At 34.1% G+C, this 17,542-nt stretch overlaps 1 protein-coding gene across 3 annotated transcripts in view; it reads right to left on the bottom strand.

The window, feature by feature from the left end:
- The window catches only part of LRP1B (LDL receptor related protein 1B), a 2,173,551-nt gene that overhangs the window by 246,476 nt on the left and 1,909,533 nt on the right, over positions 1–17,542 (bottom strand). For all 3 annotated transcript variants that reach the window (XM_027561670.1, XM_027561656.1, XM_027561663.1), the window contains 2 exons: positions 4,733–4,921; positions 3,736–3,884 (listed from right to left, as the gene is read on the bottom strand). In XM_027561670.1, coding sequence (XP_027417471.1) covers positions 3,736–3,884; positions 4,733–4,921 — 338 coding nt within the window. The remainder of the gene's footprint in view (positions 1–3,735; positions 3,885–4,732; positions 4,922–17,542) is intronic.

Below are 17,542 nucleotides of genomic sequence, written 5' to 3'. Positions count from 1 at the left end.
TATTCTGGAGCTGAAGCATATATATATTTATATGTAAAGAATCTACTTGCAATGCAAGAGACCTGGGTTCAATCCCTAGATTGGGAAGATCCCTTTGAAAGGGGAATGGCAGTCCACTCCTGTATTCTTGCCTGGAGAATCCTGTGGACAGAGGAGCCTGATTGGCTATAGTCCATGGGATGGCAAAGAGTTAGACACAACTGAGTGATTACCACACACATACATATATTATTAATATATATTAATAAAAGAGTAAGTCGCCCCCACCCAGTGGCAATATAAGAGAGAACAGAGCACTGAATTCAAGCGAAAATCTCCCAGTTCAACTGAGTTTCCCATATTTACTTAGCCTGTGGTCATGTTTCTTGTGGTTTTCATAAACTACCAGAGGAAGAATGTTACTATTATACATAATGACTGCTGGAGATATAAGGCTAACTCCAAAACCAATTGCCGTGAACAGTAAACATTTCCAGTCATTGCAGTATATCAAAGTACATTAGTAAGATGATTTCAAGTCTCCTGAGTATATTTCAAGCCCCTCTAATCAAGATTTAAAAAATACTTAAATGCATTTTTTAATTTTACTAAATATTTCTGGTTTAAATAAACATCCACTGTTGGAATGATGTACAACATGATGATTATGCTCGCCACTTCATTTTTAATAAGGACATAAAAAGGTTTTGAGTTAAGGGAAGGCTAGGCTAAAATATATTTTATTATTTCTTATGCTAAACTACATCATTTTATTCATTAGTCTCAGAGGAAGATTTCTTCTATTTTGTGTCTGGGTGTTTTTTTTTTTTTCATATTTAAATATAGTTACTTTAAAAAGATAAATGATAAATATAAATACAAAACATTCTTCATGGCAAATGCTCTTCAAGACTAATATCTTCATAAAATAAATTGCAGAATGCCAATTATGCACAAGAATAAGCTATAAAAAATCTAAATGTTCCTACTAAAATGGATACATGGATAAAATGTAATTACTGCATGTAGTGAAATTTACTCAAAATAGGAACTGTCTCCACTAAAAATAAGTAAATTCATTTAAATTTATTAAAAATGTTCTAATTAAAAAGATTTAAATATAATATTTAAAGTGATTTATACTAGAAGAATGGGACCTAATTTTGATTTTTTTATCAGATTTTCATATGTTCATTTTCAATCCTAACAGAATTCTTAATGGTGTGATTTACCTATTTTATTTTTTTAAATCAATGATACTTGGGCATGTGTAATTGGCTGCAGCCACTCAATGATGACAAATAAAAATCCCTTAGTAAGATACATATCAAAATGCTTAAAGATATGATTCTGAAGTACACAAATTATCTGCTTCATTTGAAAATCTACCTCACTAAATATGGTGTTTTTATGAATTGATTTTTATGCAAGAAGTATACAGTATATCTTGTTTTCCTCCCTTTATATCAGAAAAGAATCAATGATAAAATGACTGTGTAAACCACAAGACTTATAGGGACAGCCACTCATTGACAATGCAGCTGAAATGTTACTCTTCATTAACTTTTTTCTTAAAAATGAAGCAAAGTGATAACTGTTTTATTCAGGAAGTACTGAAAACAAAGATATCGGATCCATGATGTTCTGTTGTCACTGTTCTGCCTTGCTATAGTTTTTTTTTTTTTTTTTAATTCATGGAAAACTCTATTGGGAGTATTTGAAAAATTATAAATATTTCAGTCATATAACGACTGATGCCAAATTGAGAAGTAATTTAGTTATATGAATAATACTTTTCTAGGTTCATTTATGTTTTCATTGAACTGACTAATCAGACTTTTTGCCATTGAGTATATATAATTCTAGGCTTTACTATCTTAGTAATTTGAATGTCACCACCTCAATGGACACGAGTTTGATCAAGCTCCAGGAGTTTGTGATGGACAGGGAAGCCTGGGGTGCTGCAGTCCATGGAGTCACAAAGAGTCGGACACGGTTGAGCGACTGAACTGAACTGAATTTGAAACATCTTACTCCTTTTCTGACTATAGCAAAGCTCAGGTTTTACTACATATGTTTTGCTGTTGAAGATTTTCATCCGTGTGTCAAGCATCCTTTGGCTTTATTTTCAGCTGGGTAAGAAGGCTCACCACATTGTAAGTGGCTTAGACAGGCGTCATTCCTAAGTCACCTACAACCTCAGTGTTGGGCCTCAATAGAGGGACTCTGATCAGCTCCAAATCAAGAGAATAGAGGTTATTTCAGAAGAATCCAGACGTTAAACTGAAAATGTGTCTAAATTAAGCAAAATTAACAAAACTTATAATTTTTTTCTTTAAAGATATGACTTCTCTCATATTTTACCTCTAGGTTGCTTATTTTATCTCTCATTGTGACAAATTTCTAGTTTTATAAAAGTATTGAACTTTGCTTATATAAGATTATAATTAAAGTGACCCTTTTTGCAAATAAAACAGAGACTGTGACATATGTTTTCAACTAGACATCAGACCCTCCTGATGGCAGCTCACACTAACTGCACACATACTCAAGTATAATCCAGTTGCACTGTAGGGCTAAGGTAAGAACAACAACACTTACTTTTCCCATGTAATCTTTATAACACATGCCTGGAAATATCATCATTCCCATTTAGAAGATGAAAAACCTGAGTCTTCAAGAAGTTAAGTATCAAAGCCAAGGTATTAAATAATTCAGCTTACTTAAAGCAGTCAGGGTTATCATCATATTGAGTCTGGCTTCAGAGTCTGCCCCCTTAACCACTCTACATATTGCTGAGAGGTTCGATCTTTTCTCTTGTGTAGTTCTTTAATGGGTGATCCTCATAGTCATAACTTAAGAGGCAAGTTGAGCTAGGATTAGCTTCTCTCTTTGAAAATAGACACACCCTAAGAGAAATTCAGTCTTTTGCCATAATGTCACTGCCACTGCTAGAATTGGAAAACAAACACATGCAAAAGACAGAATCCTAAGAATAAATTTAGTCACTCTTAAAAGGAAATCACATGATTTTTTTGACAATTTTATCTTAAACAAGATAGTTACTCAAATATTAAAATCAAATGTTATAATGTCATACGACTTTTCTTCAAATTTTGGAAGTAAAACAGCTAAGTCTATGTAACTGCCATTAAGTAGAAAACATAACTTCTGAAATATACTGAAAATTATTACATTTTGAAGAGAAAGATTTCAGAAGGAAATTATTTAGATCATATAATTTTTAAATAAAAATATCTAGAAAATACTATAAAAACTATCTTTTCCATACCACTTAACTCTGTGGAATGAGACAGGGGTAGAGATGGTGATAGAGAACAGGTTACCTAGGAATTTTGTTTTCTTATCCTTAACCGTATGTCTCAATCACCCTGGCATCTTGGAATAGGTCAAATCTCTTCTGATGATTCTGCTGTGAGTGGACATTCTCCTATATTCACTCATGATTTGCATAGTTATTCTATGTAGGTCAGTGTAAGAATGGTCTCCATGTTTGTTTTGTCTTCCAATTGAACCCTATTTGTATTTCCTAAAGTCCCATTTTAACAATATGCATCAAATTGTTTTTCCCTTACTCTGTGGCCCTCTCTATAATGTATGAAATATTTATCTGATGTTATACCAAACCAAAAAAAATGATGTTTCAAAAATGGTTTAAGTAAACAAAACTCAGGCAGAAACTTTATAACAATTTGCTCATACAGGCCATGAACTAATTTCTAGAAGTCCACTCACCTGACTGGCTGTGCAGTTGGATAAGCAAGTCCTGTTATCAGCTGCAAGATAGAAGTTGGTGGGACATGCGCAGGTGTGACTCTTTCCAGGGGCTAAAAGGCACAGATGACTGCAACCTCCATTATTTATCGTACAGAGGTGTTTGAAGACTACAAGTAAGAAAGAAACAAAAAAAAAAACATGATAATCAAGATTAATAACATAATATGCAATTAGAAATAAGACATTTGAGCTTCATAACATGTATTTGAATAGAATGTCATAATCAAGAACTCATCAATATTATAAATATAATTTTATTTTGCTACAAATTCTACTCATTATCCTATGACATTATTTTACCATTAAATAATTTTAAAAATGCATTTCTACTATAGTGAGTATCTTAGTAGGAAAAAAGTGTCCATCAGAAAAATAAACAGAGACTGGAAGTATTTTGGATGATTGTATACATAGGATTAGAAATATAAATGTAAAATAAAATAATGAAATGATGATCTATATCTGAGAGTACAGTAGCTCTCTTTTCCAAGCCAAATTTATGTTTTCAGCAAAATAATCAAAACTTTATTCCATATGGCCTGATAAAATTCCTACTAGACATATGCTTGATACATTTCTCATTTTTGGATCCCCAGAACTACTTAAATATAGTTTCTTTCACCTAGCACTCAAGAAACTGGAATCCTATAACCATTTTATAAATATATGATTTCAATAATGCAGTATTCATTTCTCCAGCTATATGTACTCATGTCATTTAGCTTAATATGATTTCAACAAATCAACATTCCTTGCAGTTTTATTGATCTTGAAACCATATCCCTTAACAGCAGCTTTTGATATCAGATGAATTCATTCCATACAATTATTCTACGCAATGAAATCTAATAATCTTTCTCAAAAATAAATTTACTCTTAACCCTAAAGGAAACAAAAATGGAATGTTACTAAAAGATGTTGATGCATTTATGGAAATCATGGAAAGAATAATTACCATCAGGTTGTCTATAAGAATGATACACCTGGATATCTGTGATGGCATGCCATGAGTTAATCAGTGAGAGTCTGTCTGCTCCCGAGGTTTTATGGGCACGGCTGAGTGACTTGGTTTTCCCATCAGTCCAGTAGATGTAGTCTTCAAACAATGTTAGTGCAATCACCCCTGGAATATCTTGATTAGGGACTGTAATAGGAGATGGTAAGATTAATGTTCAGTCTTGGAAGACTGCCAGTTAAAATATTCAATACTACATGGGCTGACAGATACAACTGCGACAGAACTTCATGTGAATAATTGCTGTGACAACCTGTCAGGCCAGCAAGGTTCTTTATTACCAGTTAAGAGAATGCAGGATCTAGTGCAGGAAGTTGCTTTGCTCAGGTTTAGATTGGTCCAACCACTGGGAAGAAAAATGAGTTCAGTCTCGCTTAAAGGTAAAGACTGCTTCACCAGAAACAAATAACATCCAACATTTAAAAACTATATATATGTATATCTCCATCCAGTTGTTTTTAACTAAAATCCTCCTTAAATCCACAGGTCACTGTACTGCTTCTGACACTTTTAAATGGACTAAAGTATATATCCAGGATGAAACATCTATCTACCTGGAGACAGAGTGACTACGAGACTACTATTAACCATTTTAGTCACTGAGGTTTTATGACTATTTTTACTTGCAAAATAAGCCAGGATCAGGATGGAGAAATATAAATGCGACAAATGACAATGTATCATGCAGATTTAACTATCATAAACCTGTATAGTTGCAGATTAAAATTGTTTTATAGTTATATGTTCATTACACAACTGGGTTTAAATGTCAATAGTAGATTGAGCATCACAAAAGTAAATTTTTCACTCAGAAGATTCCAGGGTTCTATCAGGTAAATAAGATGCAATAAATTTGTTTGGTGGTTTGGAGTTAAATCGTTTTAAAATGTGATAGAGGTTTCTTCAATTCTTTTTTTAAAAAACAATAAATAAAGAAAATGGAAATTGCCTAATTTGCACAAACATTCCAAAATATTTCTCAAGATAAATTTTCAGATCTACTTTTAGAAATCCTGCAAAGTGTTCATTAATGAAAAAGGGTACTATCTAGGTAATATGTTTAGATTAGATTTTAATGATAGAATTAATGTTTGATATTCAAGTCACTGAAAAACTAAAGAACTTAAAATATAATTCACTTTTTCCAGGGAGGTTTATAGTAATACTTTTTAAATGCTGGGTAAATTTATATTATTAACTAGAAGCAGCCATTTTGATCTAATAATTTGCTATTTTTACTCAGGTGGACCAAATATGATCGGAGAATTCACTATGACTAAGAAAATGTAGAAACAAAAGAAATAAGACTCACTGACTACTATAAATAATGCAGTGTCTAGTCAGAAATCCATCTCAGAACAGACTGTGCATATGAAGGATGTAAAAAAATTAAGAAAAATTCAGATGTGCACACTTTGATCAGAAACTCAAAGTGAATTATCCATGTAACTCCCAGACATGGAACCCATTGCCACAGTGATAAGTAAAATTGGATAAAGAAAGATGAACAGTAGGACATTTTACCAAAATGAATTATGTCTGAGTCATTTATATAAGCTATGCCCATTCTCCCCCTTCAGTTATATAAGTTCATTTCAGAAAGATAAACAAATATAGAAAAATGTTAATAATTGGATGACTCTTGGTGATATGTGATCATCAAAACAATCTTTCAATAAATGTGTTTGCTTGAAATTTTCCAAAATATAAACATTTTCAGAAAAAATGAAAGTCTCAGAAATATTCAACTCAGATTTCCTTAGATGACAAGAAAGTAATTACATCATTAATTAGGGATACAAAAGTTAATCACCACTTTAAAGCAATCTCAGTCCACCAGAGATTTGATTAATTTCTATACAAAAGTGAACTTATTGTAGGAACTTGTCTTTTAGCATCTCAAAAGTAGCATAGTCTGTTGAAGTATTCAATAAGTAACTAAAGCTCACATTTATTCAGCCCATGGGTGCCAGAAAATAGGCCTCTGGTTCTCAATGAGTAGAGGAGGCAATTCTAGTCCCAGAAGGAAGATCAGGCCCAAGCATCGATAGTTCTGAGACTGAGAAACCTTGTAGAAAGATACCAACTTTGTACACCTATTCATTTAATACTCAAAACAGCTCCATCATGAAATAGTTGACCTCACTTTAAGATTAAAAAAAGCTAAGATAAAATCTGGAAAACAAGTAATTTGACCAGAAAGGATGGGGGGGAAAAAAAAAAACTAGTAAATGAAGATGTTGGTATTTGAATCTAATTCAGATTTGCAGGCTTCTGAGTTCTTTGCCACTTTAGTTACTAGCCATGACTTAGAGAAAGCCATCTGAGTGAGGTAAAGTATGGTTATGAACTGGATTGTGTCCTCTCAAAATTCATATGTTGAAACCCTAGACCTCAATATCCCTGTATTTAAAGATAGGGCCTTTAAAGAAGTAAGTGAGGCTAAATGAAGATCCTATGAGTGGGACCTTAATTCAATATAACAGTGTCTTTATAAGAAGAGAGCAACACCGGATGTGCACATACTGAGAAAAGGCCACGTGAAGGCCCAGCAAGAAGACAGTTAACTCACACAAGCCAAAGGCAGAGGCCTCAGGAGAAACTGAGCCTGCCACAACATCTTGATCTGGGACTTCCAATCTCCAGAACTATGAGAAAATACACGTTTATGGTTTAATCCTCCAAGGCTATGGCAGCCTTAGAAAACCAACACAAGCATTTAAAACAATGGGACTAATTTCTTAAGCTCCATGTGAAAATCATTTTTATTTAATTACTTGAAATCAGTTCCATTACTATCATTTTCAGACATGGGACAATTTAAGGTAAGGGCAAGTTTGCTACCTCTAAGTGTGCAGTGACTGCCCACCAGAAACCCTGTTATCAGATAGTCATATAAGTAAATAGAGAACAGAAAGATGAACTCTTATTTCAGAGAAGAATGGCATATAGCTGAATGTGCAAAGCACATAGAAAAGTCAGGTGAAAGTGAAGAAAAGTAGTCCATTTGACCAGTGACCATCTGTTTGATTCAATTCCTTGTGTGATATTGACAAAGAATAGGACTATCACTAGTGGCTTTAAAAGCTCACTTCAGGCCTATTCATTGGGTTGCTGCTGCTAAGTCACTTCAGCCGTGTCCGACTCTGTGCGACCCCATAGACGGCAACCCACCAGACTCTGCCGTCCCTGGGATTCTCCAGGCCAAGAACACTGGAGTAGGTTACCATTTTCTTCTCCAATGCATGAAAGTGAAAAGTAAAAGTGAATTCGTTCAGTTGTGTCTGACTCTTTGCGACTCCGTGGACTGAAGCCTACCAGGCTCCTCCGTCCATGGGATTTTCCAGGCAAGAGTACTGGAGTGGGCTGCCATTGCCTTCTCCAATTCATTGGGTATGCATGCTTATTTCCCAAACCACAAGCATCAAACACAGCCATCAGAGTCTCTCTTCTAGAGAAAATAAATGAAGTAAAAACATCAACAATGAAATCTAGTCTCACACCTCTGTAGCAATATAGTGGCTCCACCAAGCCACTAAGACACAGTGATGTGTTCCCTAATACCACAAACAATGCCAATAAAAATTAAGAAAAACAAAAGAGAGCAAAACAAACAAAACCCTTTACATATTGCGTTTTCCAGGGTTTGGCTCATAACTTGGCAGTATGCCTTCATTTCTTATTTAGAACCTAAAATTTCTTCACAAGAGTTATTTGACAAAGTTTCTGTGAAAAAATTCCTATTAACTGATAAATGATAAGCATAAATGAATGAATGCTATGCTTATTTTTCCATCAATTCATGAAGAGTTCAGACTACACTGGGAGTTAATAAGGTATTCTGAGCTTTATATATTTTGTTATGAGAAACATTCCTGATTTAGAATGAGAAAAGTAAAATTGCTTATTTTGGGTTGTATCTCTATTTACTTATTTTTACCTTATAGATACGTATGTACATGTATACATATATATGTGTGTAAGTCTATAACATATCTGTAATATATATGCAAGTGTGTGTTAGTCGCTCAGTTGTGTCTCACTCTTTGCGTACCCCGGGACTGCAGCCCACCAGGCTCCTCTGTCCATGGAATTCTGCACAAAAGAATACTGTAGTGGGTAGTGATTCCCTTCTCCAGGGAATCTCTTGACCCAGTGATTGAACCCAGGTCTCATGCATTGCAGGCAAGCTCTTTACCATCTGAACCACCAGGGAAGCCCACAATATATTTGCATAGTATATACATATATGTATTTTATATACATATACATAATACAGAGCAACAAAAAGATGTCTTGCAATGTAATTTGGTAGTTAGCAGAGCTGACAAAATTATATATATATATTTATGAAATATGATGTTGTGAGGGAAACATTTAACAAACAAATTCTTACTAAGATATCATTGATTTTATGAAAAAAGTAGTCAATGTTTTCTCAAAATGATAATGGTTATCCTTTTCAAGAGAAAAATAATATGCCCCCCTTTCAAACATAAGACTGCCTTTGTTTAATTAAAAGAAAGATGCAAAAAATAAATGCAAAGAAACTTTCATTTTACAGGTATTCAGCAGACATACAAAAGACAGAAAAAACAGAAGTGTTGTGTGGGCTGCAGTTTAACAGGTACTTATTATATATTTGAAAACTATTTTAAAGCTGCTTTCTGTAGTGAGACCTCTGTTCTGTGTAACAGCATTATTTATTGTACTGTTCCAGCATTCCACTCAAGCACTAGGCTCCTAATTTTTATTTCATATACTACATGTATCAGAAGAAAGAATTTGATATTTGGCAAAAAATAAGGAAATATTCTTTTGTGGAGTTTTTCCCTGTTAGTCTAGCTGGATGCAATCCTGATTAGGTTCCTAGTGATTACAATAAACAGAAAAATTGAAAGTACAGAATATGCTTTCAGCTTATCTGTTGCCTCACAGTTAGAGGTACGCTATTACAATACTCTTGATTATTATTATTCATTTTTTTGAATATTATTTATCATGCTAAATAATCGCATTCCTGGATAATACCAATCTAATTTTATATTTTGGACTAACCTAGTTTAAATACTTAAGAACAAAATGAACCAATAATACAAAACTCATCTTTGGTTGGTTTAAAATCTCATAGTTGGTGTTTGGGGTAAGATATTGCATTGGAATAACGGCAGACTCAGATCAACCTTGAATATTCATTGGAAGGACTTATGCTGAAGCTGAAGCTCCAACACTTTGACCACTTGATGCGAAAAGCCAGCTCACTGGAAAAGACCCCGATGCTGGGAAAAATTGAGGACAAGAGAAGGGGACGAGACAGGGGAGATGGTTGGATGGCATCAACAACTCAATGGACTTGAGTAGACTCTGGGAGATAGTGAAGGACAGGGAAACCAGGCATGCTGCAGTCCATGGGGTCACAAAGAGTTGGACATGACTTAGTGACTGAATAACAACAACAAGTTTTGATCTAAAATAGAAATTATAGTTAGTACTTAAATAGAAATTTTACTACTGCTGTATGTTTTTTCTTATTTTTTCTCTAAGATTTACTTCAAGGATATAAGTGATATTTTAAAATATTATACAGAGCAAATTTTACTTTTTTTATTTAAAAACTATTATAAATATTTTTAAAAGAAGAAAAAAATTCATAGAATGTAACCACCAAATTATGTAGTTATTTTTATGAAAGAATTAAAATTACAGAGTAACTTGAATGATGATTTTTTCTTTTGGTTATAAGAATTTATGTATTGTTTGGAAAACCTCAATGATCTGATAAAGTCAACCTGACCCTCATGCTATACTTACAGTTTGGAAGCCTAATGTCATAAAACTTTAAAATCAATAAACATATCAAATAAAATATTTATGTTAAATTATATCATGTTTTGATTTTTAATATATTTTAAGACTTTCCATTTTTCTTAACTTTGGTGCCATTGCACATTTCTTCACACTTGAAACATAACAAAATTAGTCTAACTCCTCTCATTACATTTAAACTCTTCCAGTCTTTTTGTGTCAGCCAAGTTTCCTATAGTAAACAGGGAACACATTTTTTAATGATAATTGAGAAGACTTTAATTGAATGAAGTCCGTCTTTGTACAAGGGATTATATTATTTTCTCAATACAATTTACAGAAGTGTGGCTAAGGAACTGATGATAGATTAAGACCTTTCCTAAATCTGTTACCAGAAGCTGGTGAAAACTGTAGTGAGGGTAAAAGAGCCACCTACCCAGAGAAGACCTGGGAGAGGGCATGGCAACCCACTCCAGTAATCTTGCCTGGAGAACCTCACGGGCAGAGCAGCCTAGTGGACTACAGTCCATAGACTGGCAGGCAATGGGCCTACAAAAAGTCAGACATAACTAAAGCATCTAGGCACATGTGCACCAATGGCAGAGGACAAGTGGTGGAGGAGCTCAGCCCCTGCTAAACCATTGTGGTTGAGAGCCGGGGTGATGCACTCCACAGAAGTCATCTTTCTAGCACACGGAGCATGGAAAAGATACAAAGGTAGAGAGACTAGAACTCCCTCCAGGTAATGCTTCCAATAGTTTTTTTTTTTTTTTTTTTTCCATCTCGCATATCTCTTCCTGAATGAAAACCCTCAGTGATAGCCATTTTCCATGCAGTACTATACAAGCTATTTCAGTTCAGTTCAGTTCAGTCGCTCAGTCATGTCCGACTCTTTGCAACCCCATGATTCGCAGCATATCAGGCCTCCCTGCCCATCACCAACTCCCAGAGTTCACTCAGACTCACGTCCATCGAGTCAGTGATGCCATCCAGCCATCTCATCCTCTGTCGTCCCCTTCTCCTCCTGCCCTCAATCCCTCCCAGCATCAGAGTCTTCTCCAATGAGTCAACTCTTCGCATGAGGTGGCCAAAGTACTGGAGTTTCAGCTTCAGCATCATTCCCTCCAAAGAAATCCCAGGGCTGATCTCCTTCAGAATTTAGCTTGACTGAAATAGCCTGACTCAGAAGTGAAGATCAGGATCTTCACCAATCCTCTTTTCTGAGACCTTGACACTAACAATTTCCCCAACTTCTTTCTAAAAGGATAATGTGCAATACAGGATGTAGAGAAGTCAGAGCATGAATTTAAAAAGTAGAACATGAAAACCAAAAAGGAAGAAATTAAACAAACAAACAAACAAAAAAACAATTACCATTCAAAAAATGAGGTGAGATGAATCAAGGGCTACAGAAGGAGTGTAGGCTGATAAACAGATGATGAAATAGAAGATGGAAGAAACTGGTTTAACATGTCAAAGAAAGTGGAAGATTCATGACTGTGGTGAGTATATGGGTGAATAACAGTTTTTAGTTTATGAAGAGTAATGGAGGGGAGTGGGTGGAGTGCAAAATGGCCACCGTATACTAATTTCCAGACAATGACTGCTGCTGAGTCAGTAGCTTTAGTTACAAATGTCCCATCAAAAACAGTATGCTTTATGCACCCTTTGGGTCTAGGACATTCGTTCCTTTTTAGTAATTATGCATCCACTTCAGTGTTATTATCTTGCAGAAGATTTTTTAAAAATAATTATTTCCTCAGAACCATCTACAACAGGCTACAAAATGTTCCAGTTAACATTTGCTCCATGAACATTTGAACATTTGGCTACTCTTTAATACAACCATACATAATGGAAACAATACTTAAAAAAAAAAAATTCAGGCAAATGCATCCATAATCCATTGTTAAAAATGAAGAAATGCATTAAAAAATGGTAGAAACTAAGAATAATCAACATTAACAAATATGATGACAAAATGTTCAAAATTTCTTTTTTCCAACAAAAATAGCATCTTTCAATAAGTTCATCCATCACTGAGGCCCTGAAGAGGAGTAAAACTAAAGTTCTTCCATTCAGCATATGTCATAACATAGCAGATATGAGCTAATTCTACCAGGGTGTCTATTATATGTGGCTGATTTTGAATACTGATTAAATGTCCAAATAAAAGTTATGTGTTCCTCTTTAATGCAGTAGTTTACAGTGGGACCCTTACATCTATAAACTTTTTAAATAAATGTAATATATGGTGGTAAATTATAGAAATTACTTAGAGCCCTTCCTTAAATTAAAGCCATTATTAAAAGGCAGAAGGCATTGTTTGCCTATCCTTTTCCAGAATTCCTTGCCTCCTTTTGTCTACTCATCGCCTCAAATAATATATACTTTCTACATAGATTAGGAATATTTAGCTTAATATAATTTAATCCTTTTCCCTTCCTCACTTGTTGTTCAGTTACTAAATTGTGTCCAACTCTTTGTGACCCCATGGATTGTAGCCAGCCAGTCTTCCTTGTCCTCCGTCTCCTGGAGTTTGCTCAAGTACATATCCATTGAGTCGGTGATGCTGTCTAACCATCTCATCCTCTGACACCCTCTTCTTATTTTGCCTCCAATTTTTCCCAGCATCAATGTCTTTTCCAATGAGTCAGCTTTTTGCATCAGGTGGGCACAATACTGGCCTCACTTGTCCCTTACTTATATGTTTTTAAATTATTCATGATATAAGCTTATATATGTGCTTCCCAGGGGATGCTAGTGATAAAGAGTCTGCCTGTCAATTTAGGAGACACAAGAGACATGGCTTTGATCTCTGGGTCAGGAAGATGCTTTGGAAGAGGAAATGGCAACCCCTCCAGTATTTCTGCCTGGAAAATTCCATGGGCTGAGAAGCCTGGAGGGCTACAGTCCATGGGGCTGCAAAGAGTTGGACACGACTGAGCAACTTGCACCTTTCACCTTTCAGATGGCCATTTTAATATTTAATTTATAAAAAGGGCATTTTGTTAATAAATGTGAGAATGTATCAGCATGCAACATAAATTATAGCTCATTTATTTTGAAAACTGGACTGTGCCTATAAATACTTTCTCTTGATGATGACACTGCTTTCCAATCTCTGATGTAAACACTGCTATATGCACTTCATAAAGATATATTCCAGTCACTTTGAAACTCTCTGGACTTTTCTACTGGTGATACAAAACTTTATAGATACTTGGAAATGTATTTTCAGAGCAAATATAAGTTATGACATTCCACATATGTATGCGTTAGGAATGTTTTTGTTTGAGAGTCCTAATAAAAGCTGAAGTCTTTGAAAAGCACTTTGCCTTTGGGACAGATTATCAGGTAAAGTCATTTGCATGAATGTAGTATCTGGTCTTCACACATTCCTACAATTATGAATATGCTTCTAGAATAAAAATGGAGGAGAATGTAATGTATTACAAGCATTTTCAAGTGTGATCTAGTAGTTCTAGGAATAACTAGGGATAAGTGAACTAATTGGTAGAACAGACCTCCTCTGTCCCAGTTCCAACCTCAGTCAATTCCTTTAAGAAATATTAGAAGATCACTGACTGGTTGTGTTTTATGGATAAGAACTTTGAACCTAGTTTGGCAAAGCAACTTGCCTCGATTAGAGAGTAACCTAACCAAAACTAAATTTACTAATCCCCAAGGCTGTACCATGTCACAGTTGGGATAGATAACGCTGTTGAAAGTGGCTGAAAAAGTCATATTATGGTAATACTTGACATATTTTAAAATAGTATATGGAATATATGTGACATTTGCAAACTAATAATCTATTTAAACATATACACAATTTAATGTAACATGTTCTATTTAAGAAACAAAAGTAAAAGACATGATTGACACTGAAACTCTAAGACTTTTTAGAAATGGCAGTTAATTTCAATTTATTTTACTGGTTCAGGAACATTTCTATAGTAACTGAATTGCATTTTGCTCCCTTCCATTAACTTTTATTGTATTGTAAACAGCAGCACATCAACACCGTTGGCATAAAATAGCCTGTGAAGTCAACTGTTTGTAATGGACTGTGAATGATAGGGAACTTTTTTTCAAAAGTACTATGCAATATCTTACCGAGAAAGAAACATTCTAGAATATTGTAAAATTGGATGATGATGTTTATTAGATTCTCTGCCTTTTTTCAGTTGGCTTCAATGAATATTTACATTTTCTGAAAACCTAAGTGCAACAGCTACAGAGTTGCAGGATATATAAGCACAAAATACTCCCTTTGTCTTTTTCAGTGTTTTTCCCCCCTCAGAAAAAAACCTTTTAAATAGACTTTCACTATTTCACCAGTAGCATGCTGAGATCTGGATTATTTTCCCAACATTGATTAGATGATCGCTGCATGGGTTAGGATTCGGATTTTTAAGTCCAAACATAGAACTGCCCCCTCAAAACACAAACTAGATTCCCAGAACAATAACCAAGCAAAAGAGTTGGACTACAATACTGACCCTACAACATGAGGATTCAGGTCTAGGAGTACAGAAACTATTATTGTCAACATAATCACATGAATTTTAAACAATTTTTCCACAAAATAAAAGACAATTCAGTGATAAACTGTAGTTTAGAATCATAACCAATGATTACTCTTCTGAGAAATTAGTAGTTATGACTGTACGTTTCTTTCAGTATGCTGGATTAAAAATGTACATGGCCAACTGATTTAACACAAGGTTAAATCATTTAGTGACCCAAAGAAGAATATTCTGAAAAAAATTACTAGAACAAATAATTTTTAAACTCAAGGTCAACAATGTTTCTTTTAGCTCACCCTTTTGTTATTGCTGTTTACACAGTATTTTCAATCTTTTTGTCAAGAAAATACCTCTCTATCTCAAGTTCAATGGCAACTCACACAAAATGAGGAAAACTAACTCTGAATCTATGTTCTTTGATAAAAGCAGGCAGAATGAAATTGTTATCTAAATGTAATTTTCTGGTATTTCATTTTCTTTTTATTAAATGAGAAACAGAATCTCTAACACGAAGATGAGCAGAGTGAAGACTGACATTTTTCTCAGAAGATATTTGTAACCTATTTTATAGACATTTTATTCAGAGAAAGCTATTCTTTCAACACATAAAATTAATGACAAAAGATCTTTGCTGTGTTCAAATTTCAGAATTGTATAACATAAATTTTCAAATAAGATTTAGAAGTTTTCCCAGTTAGTTTGGAAAGAGCAAACAGTAAAATCAAAATGTCCCTATGTAAAGCAAGGTGTACCTTATTAACAATATGACTGCTTTCTTCACCTCTCTAAATAAATATACAAAAATTAGATTTAATAAGATATATAATTTCATTTAGAATAATAATGTTCTGATGGCTTAAGTTTTTGTTTACTAATTGCTCAAATGTTTTGTAACTATCTATGTCTACTTTGTACATCAATCTGAAAAAATTCAAGTATGGATATACTTTTATTTGTGTAACAGTGCATTTATGCTGTAACTGTTGCTATTAGAAACTATAGCAAGCAGACAACAAATCCATCAGCCAACTTTTCAAAGAGAAGGGGGACCTGTGTGAGAGGTTTTGGAACCAGTTAGATCTGGGTTCAAATTCTAGGGACAAGCTCTTTGACTTTGGACAAATTACTTAATCTCTGTAAACCTATTTCTTTGCTGCAAAATGACTTTAATGACACAGTGCTCACTTGATGGAATGACTAAAAAAGCATGTGTTGTTACATCAAGCAGTTTCTTGAACATGGTAGGCTTCTGATAAAGTATGAGTTTATAAGGGGTTGGTTCCAGGTCTTGGAACAACAGTAGTAAGTCAAGAAAATTTCCACGGAAAATCAACAATGATAGTAATAATAGTACATGCAAAACATCTAACACAACATCATTATCAAGAACATAAGTATTCTCCTCTCTTATCAATTTCATAAGGTCATAAATAACAACTTTAAAAGATGTTAATAACTTTTGCAGTAACACTCAGAGAAAACTAAGTATTGGATAGGCAATTTGATATTTTAATTAAGGAAATACATATGATTTTTAAGATTTTCAACCCCTGTCTGGGTTAAATTGAAGACTAACCTGAAATTAAAACTTTAGAATTTGGCAAAAATTCTAAAGTGATCCACCTAACTCGAGGCTTAGAACTTTAGTTCTGGAATTCTCCTTTGATGCCATTTCCCCCAATACCCTTATTTCTATGCATGAGGCAACTGAGACCCAGTGAAGCAACACACACATTTTAGGATGAAAAAGTTTTCTAGCAGTGGATACCACCCCAACCCACCCACATCCTTAGGTTCTCCAACATTTAAAGGTTACTAAGGGTTTTTCTTCTCCAGTTTGAAACTCAAACTCCAGTTTGAGACTCAAACCCAAAGATTTGTGCTCCAATAAAGGTTTAGAACTTCTTATCAAGTGTCAAAGCCTAAAATTCTCAGGGGAGGATTATGGTTTGGGAGTGGTGAGAAATCAATCCCCAAAATATAGATCTATAAGAATGATATTATTATTTAGAATCACTGTGATTAGAATATATTTAGAATCACTCTATTTTTGTATAAAGACAGATTTAAACTTAAAAACAGCATTTCAATCTGGAAAACACTGAAATTGGCAAGTTTCTCACTGGACATATTTTATATATCAAGGGATAGTAGGAGGAGAGAGATTCACTCTTTTGCACTATTTCTTCTAGGTAAATTGTCAGAATTTCTTTGATGTTGACCCTTCTGTTAACTAAATGTACCTCTCATTAAGTCAGGGCTTTTTAAGAAGAATCTCTAAGTATGCTTAGTTTGGTGCCTTTTATTTCTTTAAAAAATGTAGAAATATATGTGAAATTAATAAGTTTTCAAACTGTAAGTTATTTCACCCTAGTTAAGTATATAAAAATACAAATCATCATTTTATGTTTGC

This window comes from Bos indicus x Bos taurus, chromosome 2 (assembly GCF_003369695.1).
Source record: "Bos indicus x Bos taurus breed Angus x Brahman F1 hybrid chromosome 2, Bos_hybrid_MaternalHap_v2.0, whole genome shotgun sequence".
In the NCBI taxonomy this organism is placed as follows: Eukaryota; Metazoa; Chordata; class Mammalia; order Artiodactyla; family Bovidae; genus Bos; species Bos indicus x Bos taurus.
The sequence above is the reverse complement of the archived record's forward strand: the minus strand, read 5'-3'. Positions and strand labels throughout refer to the sequence as shown.